This window comes from Hyperolius riggenbachi, chromosome 5 (assembly GCF_040937935.1).
Source record: "Hyperolius riggenbachi isolate aHypRig1 chromosome 5, aHypRig1.pri, whole genome shotgun sequence".
NCBI lineage: Eukaryota > Metazoa > Chordata > Amphibia > Anura > Hyperoliidae > Hyperolius > Hyperolius riggenbachi.
In genome coordinates this window covers 106259011-106274541 of record NC_090650.1, presented here as the reverse complement: position 1 = coordinate 106274541, position 15531 = coordinate 106259011, and the positions used below count along the sequence as shown (strand labels likewise).

Below are 15531 nucleotides of genomic sequence, written 5' to 3'. Positions count from 1 at the left end.
AAAAGCATACCATTCTATGGGCCCCTCTGTGCTGTTTCTGCCACTCCCTGCTGCGATCCTGGTTGTAATTGCCAGTTTTAGGCAGTGTTTACAAACAAAAGACATGGCTACTAACCAGAGTGTGATAGGCTGAGAGGAGCTCAGTCTGTGACTCACACAGAGCCTGCAGGGGGCGTGGAGAGGGTGTGTATAGCTTCTATCCTATCACAAGCAGATCAGCACATTACTGCCTGAGTGCCTGAGCCCGACAAAGCCGTCAGAGGAAAGATGATTAGATTATATAACAGAGATAATACAGCCACTGTGCAACTAGGAAAGACTGCAGTAAGACAGACCACATTAGAACAGGTATAGGAACTTATAGTATAGAAGAAATAAGGCTGAACATTTTGTTACAGAGTCTCTTTTCATCTGTGTGTCTCAAGAGTAGATGCTGAGGTGTTATGACATGATAAATGTTGTAAACACTACACAATAGTTTTCCCACCCTTTTTATTAAATTAAAACAAAAAGGCTATATAATATTTGTTAAAATGCATGACAAATAAAATAATAAAACCTTTTTTCTTTAAAGTGGACACATCACAAAATAAAAAAAGAATATATATATTTACAATATATCTTCAAATTTGGTCACTTTTACAATAGATATTAACATTTCTAAAATTTTGTGGCAAAATGACCTACGAGTGTGTGTGCCATGTGGAGTGCACATAACCAGGTTCTAGATTTTATTTTTTTGTTTTGGCTACCTATAGTGCACAGATATCTGTTGCATGATGGTTTATTGCATTCTCTGTTCTGTATTTATATACAATATGGCTCAATAAGAACACAACGCTACTAGCCATGTCTTAAAATGTACTATTCAGTGCAACACCTTTCAGTCCTTGGAGCACAATATATGTTACAGTAAGCACACATTTTATGAAATGTGAGGATCTCTCATATTTAAATATATATTTATATATTTATCTATTAAATTCTAACTTTAAAACACTGCTATACCTGTGAAAGCAGCAAGTACCTCCCTACTGTGTATAAACTATCAGGGATATTGTACTTCTCTACGCTCCCGTGCTGGGACGTGGTGTCCATCACTGTCCTGTCCTTCAACTTCCTTCATTCAAAAAAAAATCCATTCGATTTCACAGATCAAAAGGCTGATCGACCTCCAGTTGTGCTTCAGAAAAATAACCCCCCAAAAATCGGTGTTTTCTTTGTAAGTGCAAAGCAAACGTCTTGTGCAGCTACATTGGTCCTAGAATTAGAAAATCAACCACTGTCAGCATTCCATGCCGTGGATCCTGTAAGTTTAGTCTCCCGTTTCATCTCCCGCCTTTTCCTGTATGACTTCCAGACTCCGCCTAGGCTTGGAGGCTTCTGTGCTTCCTGCGGTTGCCTTGTTTAGTCCACATGATACAGCAGCATAGTGAATTTGCTTTAGGTTCTCAATGGTTTCTGTTTTGGCATACTTGAGAAGATCAGCCTGTCCCTGCAAAAATAGAAACAGTTTGAATTTGATTGTATTCTGTTCTTGCACATAATAAAGAATAATCAGAATTGTTAAGCTACTTATTCAGATCAGGGTCACTGGTTCAGAAGGACAAAGGACAAGCAGTGCACTATGCACAATTTTGGTCTAGGTGTTGGATATTTTTGCTGGCTCCTCTCTCTGGAAGGTGGGTGGGGTGCATAGCAGAAATCTTTGTGGTAAGATTAAAATATGTATGGACAATAGGAGGTACCAGGCAGGAGTGACCATTTACAACAATAGGGCGAGCCGTCTTTTGGATTCACCCTGCCCATACATATAAGGATATGGTACCCTTTACGCAATCACGCTTGCAGGTGTCACCCTCTATAAACAGGATCATTCAACTAAGATATACCGGTGACACCAAGCAGGCTGGGACACAAGTGACAAGAGACGCACCTCAAGCATGCTAAAGATGTACCAGTGATACAGCAGATTTTTGGCACCTGGTGAGGGGTTGCCGATGAACAGAGTCTGATAGATGAAAATAATGCAATGTCTAGCAGAGATATTAAATCAAAAGTTTCCGTGCCTGAAGCGTATTATTTAAGGATTTTTAGCCGGATTTGGACAAAACACGACCTAATCCTATTAAAAGATGCCTTATTTATAAATTAGGAAAGCACGATTGGATGTGACCTAATGATGCCACATTGCAAGCTTGGAAACCGCTTCTATTAGAGTCATACCCTATGAAAATGTCTCAAAATACCAAATATTTTACATATTCAACACAAACCTAACAAAACATAAGCACAAATGTTAGATGTTAAGACAACATCAGATAGAAAAATAATTTGCACTGTAGTGTAAAAAACAACAAGAGCAAATCCTGATAAGCTTTACTGGAAAAAAAAACCCACAAAGGTGCAAATAGCTACATCCAGGGAATAACTACAAATCACTGGGATCCCAAGCAAAACTTTGATCCCCCCCCCCCAATGTCCACAACCTTTTCCTTGCCTTCCCTTGGTGATCCTCACAGCCTGGGGGGCCACTTCACAAGGGTCATAAAACAAGTGTGGCCATCATAATATTCACACCCGTAACAAGTGTAACCACAAAAACACCTGATCTAAAGAATGAAGCTCTTTATCTGAGGGAGTGAAGTAGTAGTTAGGATCACCTTACAGCTCTGGGACCACCTACGGTCGCAAAGGATGCTCCCTTCTAGTTACGGCCCTGGCTACATCTATTGTACTAACTGAGCAGCCATTGAAAGTGGTACACGGCTGGTACTAGTGAACTGTGGCATAAATTGTGGTTATAAGGAACAAGTGGGTTGATTCACAAAGGTTACTTATTTTTCACCTCAACTGTAAGGAGTGCTAATGCAAGTGCTAATGTTAAGCAAAGAAGGAGAGATAACTCATGAGATAAATAGATAAGGAGAGCTAAACCATGATTGTAAGTCAGTTAAGGAGAGTTATACAGTGAATTAAGTCAGTTAAGGAGAGCTAAATCATGAGTTACAGTAAGTCATTCAAGGAGAGATAAATTGTGAGTTGTGAGAAAATAAAAAAAAAAAAGCTTTGTGAATGTGGTTCAAACAGGCCAAATCATCGCATTCAAAAGTAATACTCTCATTTGTGATGCTTGCACAGCCAATCACAAGATTTGTGCCCGTGTGAGAATGAAGCCCTTTTCCTGAGCAATCATCTGCATGTCTCCACATCACTGAGCAGTTTTCTGAGGAAGACATGAGCTCGTTAGAGCATCTAAGCAGAGACGCGTGTTCCACATTCATATCGTCTATGCTTTTTCCAATTTTCACACCTGACACAACACGTAGCGTACAACACGCTGAAAAAGTGATGCCTCAGGAATGACATTTTTCCACTTAATCATATCTTGTATGGAGAGCAAACATAGAGAACGGCACATCAAGCACCAGCTGAGCAACAAATCATTATTTAAAGGAAACCCCCAACCAACGTGTCAGGTCGGCAGGACAGTTTAGTTGTTCTACATAAAATGGATGAGTAGTTCTTCATGTAGAAGAGCAGCTTAGTAAAAGAAAACGTCTATGTTCCTGCCCTGAGAAATTAATTAGGAATATGCATATCGGATAGGAAAGTGCGTTTCTCATATAAATTCATGGCCTGCTGTTTCTAGTGTTTGTTTACAAGCTGCTCTTCCACTGACCAACACTAGGAGGCTCACATGGAAGATGAGAGACCAGCTTTGTATTCGTCTGAACAAGCACACCATCTTCTGTCTTCCAACATAACCCTCTAGATATGGCCATGATGAGCTAATGTGCAGGAAGATGATGTTGGACGCAAGGAAGAGGAGTCCATGGTCTGAGCTCCAACACTTCTATATAGAATCTACACTTATCAGTGGTTATTTTTGGTGTCTGGTTTCTCATATAGAATAGCGGAGTAAATTATAAATGATTGCATGTATCAATTGAGCTACCTTGTTATGCTATGTATTTTGCTGAGTTATTGTACTGACAGTTGCTTATGCATGATCTTTGTTGTACGGCTTACACATGTAGTAATGCTACTCTCTCAGGTACGGAAAGGGGTTCAGGGCTGTATTCAAGTTTGCTGGTCTTTTGACAGTGAGGGAGTTCACTTCATCTCCATTTGTAAGTGTATGATAGAAGGTAGACTCTGGAAATTTGGGCGCAGGGTGGAGCCGAAAAAATGTTCACCCTGCACCTGCAAATTTCCCGGTGGCATTAATTACTCTTCCACCTCCAGGCTGCCATGGACTCAGGGGGTAAGACTTATTTCAGCTGCCAGCCATTAGCTGGGGTCCGAATTCTGCTGGTTGTAAAGTAATTTAGGCTTCATCTTTTGACAGTCCAAATTACTGTCTGATCCCGATATAGCCGTACTTCACATTACTGCCTATGGAGCACCCAATTTTCCCTGCGCTGTTTGCGAAGTTTCGTCTTGCAACCTACAACTATCAAGATAAACCATTGCCATTGCTTGAGCAGATTTACTAGTGGCTGTTAAAAAATTACAGACATTGCTCCTGGAGTTGAAAACAGATTCTGGACTGTATTTGTAAGGTTTTGCATTCGTGGAGAAAATGTATATTCTGAGTAGTAATGTCTATTATTGTACAAAAACAATTTCAAAGTCTCAAGGGATTGTTTTGTTGCTTGCTTAACAGATAAACTCACTCCCCTATTCCCAGATTCTGCTCATTGTCTCTCATTTAGATAAGGAACAAGCCAACTAAATGGCTGCTTTAATTTGAATGTTTTCATTCAGGCAGTTTTTCCTACAATCTATACACATCACTAAATTAGGCCCCTTCCACACGGACGCTTGCTGGGCAGAAGATGATGGCCGCGGGAGCTTGTCGTTAAGCAACAGGTTGCTTCTAGTGTAGTTTATCGCCATGCCTCTGTGTCCCCCTGCGGGGGTGAAAATCACAGATCACCACTGAAAGCCAATGAAAGCTATCAAATTTCTTTCTGCATGATAAAGATGCTGTGGGCCGGTGCTTTCACAGGGGCAAACGCCCAGTGCCCCAGAGCTGGCTGACTGCCCACCCCCCCTGCAACCCTTCCCCCCCCCCCCCCCCCAAAGTGATAGCGCAGAATAGAAGGGGAGTGAGGTGAGGAGGGGAGCCAGCCAGGCAGAGCACCCGGCTAATAGGACTTGGGGAGAACACTGCAAAGGTTATGCCTAGAGTTTGCTATATATCCATTCCCTGGTGCCCACAAAAGCCCTGCCCAGACACAACCAGACACGCCCATTTTAAAAAGATCCTCCTTTCGCAACCATTTCAGCAAGCTCCTCCCTTCTAGGATCTGAAAACTGTGAGAGAATTTCAAATCACTACACTTGATATCTTCCATAGTTTGCATGGTAAATATATAGTAATTTAACTTTCATCTCTAACAGCGTGTTCCTTCTCCATTGCAAGAAGAGGAATGATATAATTGGTCTTTTTATTATAAACAATAATTACAGTATTACTGCTGCACAGTGTGACACAGAGCAGCGCTATAACAAATGTAATAGGAAGCATACAATGACCTCCTCCCACTTATTGTACGCCATGTCAGACTACACATTGGAGACCCTTTGTAGAAATCTGTTGCATGCTTTTATGTCAGCTAGTTAGATTGCCTCGGCTCCAATTAAACTAGGAAAACAGACGCGTTAATGTAAACCAGACACAGTGAAAGGCCTTTTTAAGGCATGTAATTGACATTTTACTCTATGTGGGACCCTTGAAAGGTTCAAATGGCTGCTATTGTTTACCTGTTCTGTTACGAGGTGTATCCGCTGATGCTGCCATGACAGGAATACAAGAAAAGATGAAGAGCACAAAAGTAAATGGCGGTGACAGGCTGAGGGAACAGTGTCATAGATGTGAGATGTGGAATCCAGAATACTCACAATTCATAGCAAGCATTCTAAATAAGGATATGCTTTACATCTTGCAGGGTACAACTTGAAATATTACTAATTAACATATAGAACTGTGCTGCAAACTTCTACTCTGTGATATAGTGAATAAGGCCTACGGGTTTATTCACACTGTGTGCAGTGCTGTCAGGTCTGCTGCCCTGCTTGGGCTTCAATTCACATGTTTGATAAAAATGTAATGTTTGGTACTTCAGCACACGCTGTATTTTAGACTTTTATATTAATGGATTTGTATATATGTCCGCTTAGTATAAACCCTCCACCCCCAGGATTGGTGGACAGACGTGCCCCCAGTATAGATAGCCAAGTATAGGTACCCTCAGTATAGGTAGCCAAGTATAAGTGTCCACAGTATAGATAACCAGGTATAAGAGCCCCAGTATAGGTAGGCAAGCATAGGTGCCCCCAGTATAGGTAGCCAGGTATAGGTGTCCCCAGTATAGGTAGCCAGTTATAGGCGCCCCCAGTATAGGTAGTCAGGTATCAGTGCCCCCAGTATAGGTAACCAAATACAGTGCAGGAGAGGGGAGCAGTAGGCACAGTGACACAGCCATGGGAAAGGGGGCCTGACTCCTCCCTCCCGTGCTCCCTCTTTATTACAGAGCTTCAGCGGCAGCAGGCATTGGTTACAGGAACACTAAGCTTTTCCGGGCTCCATGCAATAGAGGTCCACGTACCGCCGGTCTTCTCTGTCTCCAGCGCCGACCGATCTACTTACTTATAGCTTATATTGTACTGAGGCATTTATTCCTGTTTGTTGGTCACTGGATTTTTGGCATATTTGCACATATGGTGGAATTCCTAGACTTTTTATACATGTATTTACATTGATTAGCATTTTTCTTCCCCTTATTCTGTACCTGGTGTGGTTTTTATCATCTACCTAGATTTTATCCAAGGGGATACATCCTTCAATAAACACTTATATTCACAACTGTGGAACCTCGATACTTTTTGGGCTTAAAGAGACTCTGAAGTGAATTTTATTTGCTATGTTTACCTTTTACTTCGCTTTAGAAGTCTCATCAGTGGTAAACCGCCGCATCCCCGCTGAATAACGAGTGCTGCAGACCCCCAAATCCCCGGGCAAACATCCACGACCAACTTGGTTGTGGATTTTTCTGCTCTGAGAGGCAGAGCTATGAGCTGTAGCTCTGCCTCTCCTGCCGTCAATCGCCGCACGTATCGCCGCCTCTCTCTGTGAAGGAAGAGTGAGAGGGGCGGGGAGAGGCAGTGCTCTGCGATTTACATCAGAAGAGGCAGAGCTACATCAGAGAGCTCTGCCTCTTCAGGAATTTGGGGATTTGGGGGGTCTGCAGCCCTTTTTTTTTTTAGCGGGGATGCAGCGGTTTGCGGCTGATGAGAGTTCGGAAGCGAATTAAAAGGTAACTTAGATCCATGATGGCTATTATTGCTGGGTTTTCTTTGCTCTTCTTTTTTGAAAATACTCTACTATACATAAAGCTAACTAGCACTGGGTTCCCGGTGCACTATCTGCATGAGTTTGTATGTTCTCCCCGTGTCTGCGTGGGTTTCCACTGGGCACTCAGGTTTCCTTTCACATCTCAAAAACATACGGATAATTGCCTCCTCCCTAAACTGGCCCTAGACTACAATACATACATAGACATAGGACTATGGTAGGGATCGGATTGTGAGTTCCTCTGAGGGACAGTTAAAGAGAAACTCCGACCAAGAATTGAACTTTATCCCAATCAGTAGCTGATACCCACTTTTACATGAGAAAAATAATGATTTTCACAAACAGACCATCAGGGGGCGCTGTATGACTGATTTTGTGCTGAAACCCCTCCCACAAGAGGCTCTGGTACCGTACGGTACTCTGGGCAAACTGTCACAATGTAACAATGTTCAGACAGGAAATAGCTGTCTGTTAAAGCCAGACCAGCTAGAAACAGCTCCATAATCTGCCCACAGTAACAATGTCACCATGTAATACAAGTCAGAATGTGAATCTGGGAGAGGAAAGATTTTACAATGAGCAAACACTGACTAAATCATGTATACATAATTATTGTAAAAATGAAGCACTTTTTTTATTACATTATTTTCACTGGAGTTCCTCTTTAAGTGACAAGACAATATAATCTATACAGCCCTGTGGAAAATGTTGGCACTATATAAGTAACTATATAATAATAGTAATAAATACGGACCAAACTGTGTATATATACATTCAGTATGCTGCATGGGGATGGGTTTAGCTCAAAAAGTTTACCCTCACTACAGGGTGTCTTTAAAGAGGAACTCCAGCCTAAACATACTGTCATTAAGTTACATTAGTTATGTTAATTAAAAAAGATAGGTAATATAATCTCTTATCCACACTGTTTTAAAAGAACAGGCAAATGTTTGATTTCATGATGGCAGCCATCTTTTTGGTTGAAAGGAGGTGACAGGGAGCATGAGACACAGTTACAACTGTCCTGTGTCCTGAGCGCCTCTCCCAGTTGCTAGGCAACGTGAACAACATAGGAAATCCCATCATGCTCTGCACAGCATCAGGGAAAAAAAGCCCAGGCTTTTTTTCTTTGATGGGTGGAGCTTAGTTAAAAATGCAACTAAAAATTATGCTTTGGTTAGAAAAAAAAAGTTCTGATGCTGTGAAACTGTGAAACACCAAGCCTTTTCAGTTCTGCTGAGTAGATTTTTAGTCCGGAGGTTCACTTTAAGTAGAAGTGAAAACACAATAATTTTCTACCCAATGACAGCCCAATACAAAGACTACACCAATACACATTTATGACCTCATTAGGAGAGGTAGAGGTTATCCCTGTGGTTATCCTCTCACCCGGAGTCTTAAAAATGTAAAGTTACCAGTTCAATCATATAACCTGGATTCCAGAGGGGATACTCAGAAGTGTAATAGGATTCGACATGTACATTTCTGTATGCTAGGCACAGTTCACAACCGTTAGCACACGTTAAAGGGAAAATATGAGAGTCCAGAATGAATCCATTATCCCACATGACAGATAACATCAACACATTGATCAGCATGTTCTGATTCTGCCATCTATTTTATCTCCTCACACTCCATCCCCATGCCTATCACTTCAGTCATTTGAAGCAGTCCTAGGCCTGCTTCAAATGACTGAAGTGATAGGCATGGGGATGGAGTGTGATCGCTGCAGGACAAATATGCACTGAAACTTTGTTATCACCAGCAAACTAAAATAGGATCAGATTAAGGTCACTCTTCAACAGCACAGAGAAGAAAAATTCTGCTGCATTGCCAGGATGTCCACGTTGAACTAAGTGGATGATTAGATCTTAGCGTGGATGGCATGTAGCTTTTATAAGCTTATAAACAGCAATACTCTGACCTCCACCATGTACATAATAGGAAAAGAAGAAATGCTTAAACTGCTGACCCTAGTCTAGCTTCGCTCACATGCCCCACATTAGCTTGGTTAAAACATTCATAATAATAATAATAATAAAAAAAGTTTGGCAATGCCAGGAAAGTAAATTAAATCCTTTAAGAAGAACTTAAGAATTCCACCTTACGTAAAGGGAATCTGAAGTGAAAAACGTATGAAATAATAAATTGTATGGGCTTGATTCACTAAGACAAATAGCACGCCTTATCAAAGTTAATACGAATTATCAGAGTAGCATAGCGAGCGCTACGAACCCGCAGGGGCTCAGGGCAGGACGAGTGGATTGCCAATTAGCAGGCATAAGTTCGTAGCACTTGCTATGCTACTCTGATAAGGCGTGTTAACGTTGATAAGGCGTGCTATTTGTCTTAGCGAATCAAGCCCTATGTGTAGTACAGCTAAGAAATAGAACATTAATAGCAAAGAAACAAGTCATATTGTTTCCAGTACAGGAAAAGTTAAGAAACTTCAGTTCTCTATGCAAAAGAGCTTCTCTGAGCTCCACGACCAAATTGGTCGCTGATTTCTGGAGCACTATACATCAAAGAAACAGTGACAGACAACTTCAGATAATGTTCAGTGAGAACAGAAGTTCAAAGGGTCACTAGCTCTGCAAACCACACTCTGTATTTTAAACTATAAGATAGAGCATATTGCAAATATGACAATATGATGCAATGCTATAAAAAACGCTATACAACTGAAAATAACAATATGAGACTAATGTCTTATATGTTCTTTCCTTATCTGTACTACACATACAATTCATTATATCATAAGATTGTTTCCCGCTTTAGTGTCACTTTAATGTATAAAAGTTATTGGTTATAGATCTGCAGGTCTTCCAATAATTAGCAGCTTTGTTTACGTGGGGTATGTGAGAGTTGTAGAGCAGTAAATAGTCAGCACAATGGGCACAGATGGATGCGGTTTCCCCAGCAGCTGCATGACGGTACAAACACTACATAAGAGGGGCATAACTACAAATGTCGCCTGTCCCTCCTTAAATGAACAAACCCTACCCTGCGTTACCCCCTACAGCCAGGAGGTGTACAAGAAAAATGGGCACTGTGAATATTTGGGCACTGGCCACTAGTAGAATATCAGTAAAATCACCAGTATTCCACTATTGGGCAGTGGTAATTCCCATAGTAAAATATCGGTAAAATTTACCATTTTTTTTCTATTGCTTAACATAACCCTTTTCTCACACGAGCCCTCCCTCAACTCCGATGCCTAACTCATCCCCCCCACCAATGCCTAATCCTAGCTGACCCCCCTCCCACCAATGCCTAACTGACCCCTCCTTCCAATGCCTAAACCTAGCCACCCCCCCCCCACCACCACCAATGTCTAACCCTAGCCAACCCCTCCTTCCAATGCCTAACCCTAGCTTACCTCCCCGCCAATGGCTAACCCTAGCCGACCCCTCCTCCCAATGCCTAACCCTAGCCAACCCCTCACCAGTTTCTAACCCTAACCTACCTCCCCGCCAATGCCTAACACTAACTGCCCACCCACCGCAAACCAGCCGATAACCATGCCACCTTCGCTTCTGTTGGGTGCACCATAGGCGTCCATGTTAATATCGGTAATTAACAAGAAATGCAAACTTCTGTGACACAGACATCGACCCAAAATTACCTCTCACTGCCAGGGGAACTTCCACTATATAACAATGCGGCCTCCATGATATTTCCCATAAATAACAAGTGTGGAGACAACAACACTTTCTCTGAAAGGAGGTCTCTGCATCAAAATGAAGGATGGTAAGAACCAGGGGACTCCCACAACCAAATGTTCCCCCGTCTTGATTAGAAGGCACTGGGCAGGGATGTATGTACTTACTTTGCAGACTTTTCCTTCCTGTACAGGTTCACCAGAGGACAAAAAGACCTGCAGGAGCACTATGATCAGTTAACATTAGCAAATCTAGGAGCAGTTAAAAGATCAATTCTCCCAGATAGCAGCTGTATCAAAACAAGCCTGCCGATTCTGTTGTCGCTGGTGATATCTCGAAGGATTACACAGTCATCTACAACTAGCACAAATAAGGTACTTTGCTGAAGGATGTGCAACAAAGCACTTGACTTGTTGGCTAGATGAAGGTTTACCTAGTGGCACCCTGACAAGAGGGTACACCCGTGTTTGCTAATCCATGAACATTTATGAAAGCAGGAACATGCCAGTCTATTTATTTCCATCACTGGCCTTGGATGACATTTACATTCAGCACAAAGCTTAGCAAGACATTTCAAAGTCTCTTTGAGGGAAAACTATCTGAGATCAGAGTTCATGAGCCGGAAGAGAACAAAACCACTGAAGTATGGATGAAACAGATTACTGGGGACAGGGAAATACCATTACAATGCCATTACAATAAGCATTTATAACAGCTAAAGTTATTAAAATTACCAGTTTTTTTAAAAGGAACCCTATAATAAGTTGAATATGGAGTCTATGATCATTATCCCTTTTTTGAAGTACAATACTCACCTGGTCTTGTGTGTTTATCCTCTGTCCATAAAACAATACTCACCTGGCTGGTGTGGTGCTGATCCTCTTCCCATAAACCGATACTCACCCGGGTAGTGTGCAGATCATCTGCCCATAAAACAGTACTCACCTGGCCAGTGTGCTAATTCTCTGGCCAGGTGAGTATTGTTTTATATATTAGCACACTACCCAGGTGAGTATCGTTTATGGGCAGAGAATCAGCACACCAGCCAGGTGAGTATTATTTTATGGACAGTGTGCTGATCTTTTGTTCATAAAACAATACTTAACCTGGATGGTGTGCTGATGCACTGCCCATAAACCGATAATCACCTGAGTAGTGTGCAGATTCTCTGCCAATAAAGCAATACTCACCTGTCTACTGTCTACTTTTTAAGTTTTAACTGTTTTATTGTTTTTGCTCAATGACACCTTCATTGAAGTATGCTAGAGCTAAAATCTATGAACTATTGACCCTTGTTATCCCTTTCCTGCTCTCAGAAGAAATTTTCTGCTAGGAAAATGTTTTATATTTGGAATTTCTTATCAGTGAGGGTCACACTGTAGTCACTTCCTGTCTGAGTCAGGACAAAGTCAGCCACTTACATACCGGATATTTAACTCTTTCAGGCAGAGAAAGAAAAAAAAAAGGAACACAGTACAGTTATTTGTTTGCTTGGCACTGTACATAAACATGTCTATCTCATGTCACATGTCACTTCGGGTATCCTTTAAAGCATCATTGTCCATAACTGCATTAGTTTCAGCCAATCCCTGGTGACTATTACAATAAAGGAGGAAACAGGAGCCTTGCTAGTTACTACACCCCTTAAGCTACATACACACGGGGCACAATTGTCCCCCGTTGCATGGCTACAAGAGACAGGGAGCGACAGCTCCCTGGCGGCGACAGCTATCTACACGTCTCGTCAGAAAGGCAGAGTCACGGCGGAAGCTGTCTGTGAATGGACCATCCCCCAGCCGGATGCTCCATTCACTTGCATTGGGTCTCCTGTCGCTAGTCCGCATACACACGCGGACTAGCGACAGTTGTGGCGAAGTTGCGGCGACAGCTGTTGCCGGCGATTGAACAGGTCAATCGCCTGGCGACAGCTCTGAGTAGCGACGGTTCGGGGCACGTGCGTCATACACAAAGGCGACCTGTCGCCGCAACACGCGCATGCCACGTGGTTGCAGCGACAGCTGTACCCCGTGTGTATGAGCCATTAGAATGAGGCTCACACAGTAAGGAAGGGTGCAGGTGGTATAAATTCAGCAAGGATGCTGGCAAAGCTTGTTTCAACTCAACTTACACACTCAAGCATATGGGACTGTTGCTTTCCTAATAATGTGTTACAGGTGACATGATCTTATCTCAACACACTGGAAACAGAAATCAGCCTGCAGCAGAAAAAGCTAATAAATCAAATCTAATAACTTAATACTTTGTTTTCCGTGAACAGCAGCGGCGCAAGCCTCTAGGTCTAATCTGAGGAGCTTGCCGGCACTCTTTCATTACAAGAAGGATGAAGCAGGCCAGAAGGAAATGGGACATAGCTGTAATCCTTTCAGCGATGAACAGTTCCAGACCATATGGTTAATCCGTGATGAAATGTGCAAAGAACACAACAGAGAGCCCAGCCCAACCAGAGCGGCGTGGCAAATGCACAAGTGAATACCAACCTTCAGTATGGTGATGTTCCACGTAAAGCTCTCCACAGCCTTCAGCATCTTCCTCTCTTTCAAACCCTCTTTAGTTCCGATGGAGTTAATGTTCTCGTGAAATTCCATGGCTGAAAAGACATACAGAGCACATGAGACGATTGCTGCTTAATCATGCATCTACGTAATCCTCGCTTCTTTATTTTTTTACTTATGTACTTGAACGTCATCCTCTTATCTGATCTAAACTTCATTAAGAAATAAAGATTCGGAGTATTAGGATGAAGGCAGATTGAAAGAAGATATTGAAATGTAAAAATGAAAAATGTACATGGAATTTTTTTAAATTCCAGTATTACAAAGTATTACAGTAAAACCCCCGTTATCCAGAACTCAGCCAGAAGTCTCAAGCAACCACAAAAAAAATTCTAATCTGTAAGATAAAAAGAAAAATTTGAGAGCCCTGAATAGTGTAATACTGTTGATTGGTATGAAGGTGGCCACACATGATACAATAAAATTATCCGATGTTATGGCAATTCGATAAAAAAACAAATCGGATTTCCAGAAAAAAAAAAATCGAAAAGTTTTTTTTTTCATTCGACTGAAAAATCCGATCGGAGATGAAAAAGGCCAGAAACACCCATCCACCAGGTGGAGATTAAATGATTTGTATATATAAAGAGGCACCAAAAAGTATAAAATATATTGAAAATGCATTAAAAACTGTTTAAAATTAGGGGTACTCGTGTACTTACCTCCCCATAGATGACACAACAATAATGTATCTTTAAAACGTATTCAACATTTCTTACTCCAATGTTTCTTACTGCAACGCGTTTCGCGGGTCTGTTGCCCGCTTCCTCAGGCAAAGTACAACAAGAAGCAGCTGAATGAGTGTCAGGATGGGTATAGCACCTCTGTTCTGACCCTCATTTAGCTGCTCTTTGTTGTACTTTGCCTGAAGAAGTGGCAACAGACCCGTGAAACGCGTTGCAGAGGTTATTGGAGTAAAAAAATAAATGTTGAATACATTTTAAAGATACATTATTGTTGTGTCATCTATGTGGAGGTAAGTCCACCAGTACCCCTCATTTTGAACTGTTAATATATTTTAACCACTTCACCACTGAGGGGTTTTACCCCCTGACCACCAGAGCAATTTTCACCTTTCAGCGCTCCTTCCATTCATTCGTCTATAACTTTATCATTACTTATCGCAATGAAATGAACTATATCTTGTTTTTTCCGCCACCAATTAGGCTTTCTTTAGGTGGGACATTATGCCAAGAATTATTTTTTTCTAAATGTGTTTTAATGGGAAAATAGGAAAAATGTGGGGAAAAAAAAAATATTTTTCAGTTTTCGGCCATTATAGTTTTTAAATAATGCATGGTACTGTAATTAAAACCCATGAAATGTATGTGCCCTTTTGTCCCGGTTATAAAACCGTTTAAATTATGTCCCTATCACAATGTTTGGCGCCAATATTTCATTTGGAAATAAAGGTGCATTTTTTTCAGTTTTGCGTCCATCCCTAATTACAAGCCCATAGTTTATAAAGTAACAAGTGTTATACCCTCTTGACTTAAATATTTAAAAAGTTCAGTCCCTAAGGTAACTAATTATGTATTTTTTTTAATTGTAAATTTTTTAATTTTTTTTTAATTACAAAAAAAAAAAAAAATGGGGAGTGTGGGAGGTAATGAGTTAATTTTGTGTGTAAAAGTCATTTATTTGTATGTGAAAAATGTGTAGGGTGTAGTTTACTATTTGGCCACAAGATGGCCACAGTAACTTTTTGCTTTATTGCTACCTCCAAGCCTCCTTCCGGAAGCTTGGAGGAAGAATAAGGAGGCTGGACACGTGAGTTTCTTCTCACAATGATCGCGCTGCCCATAGGAGAGCAGCGGGTCATTGTGGGGCTTAGATCAACGAACGGGAATGGATTTTCCCGTTCATTGATCTCCGGGCGAGCGGGCGGCGGCGGTTTTACTAGCGGCGGGCGGCGTGTTTACGAGCGGGAGCG

General features: G+C 41.6%; 1 protein-coding gene across 1 annotated transcript in view; it reads right to left on the bottom strand.

Moving 5' to 3' along the window:
• Positions 1–475: 475 nt before the first annotated feature.
• The window catches only part of PLCL2 (phospholipase C like 2), a 295004-nt gene continuing 279948 nt past the window's right edge, over positions 476–15531 (bottom strand). The window contains exons 6-7 of the mRNA XM_068236101.1: positions 13524–13633; positions 476–1495 (exon numbers count right to left, since the gene is read on the bottom strand). Coding sequence (XP_068092202.1) covers positions 1316–1495; positions 13524–13633 — 290 coding nt within the window. The 3' untranslated portion in view covers positions 476–1315. The remainder of the gene's footprint in view (positions 1496–13523; positions 13634–15531) is intronic.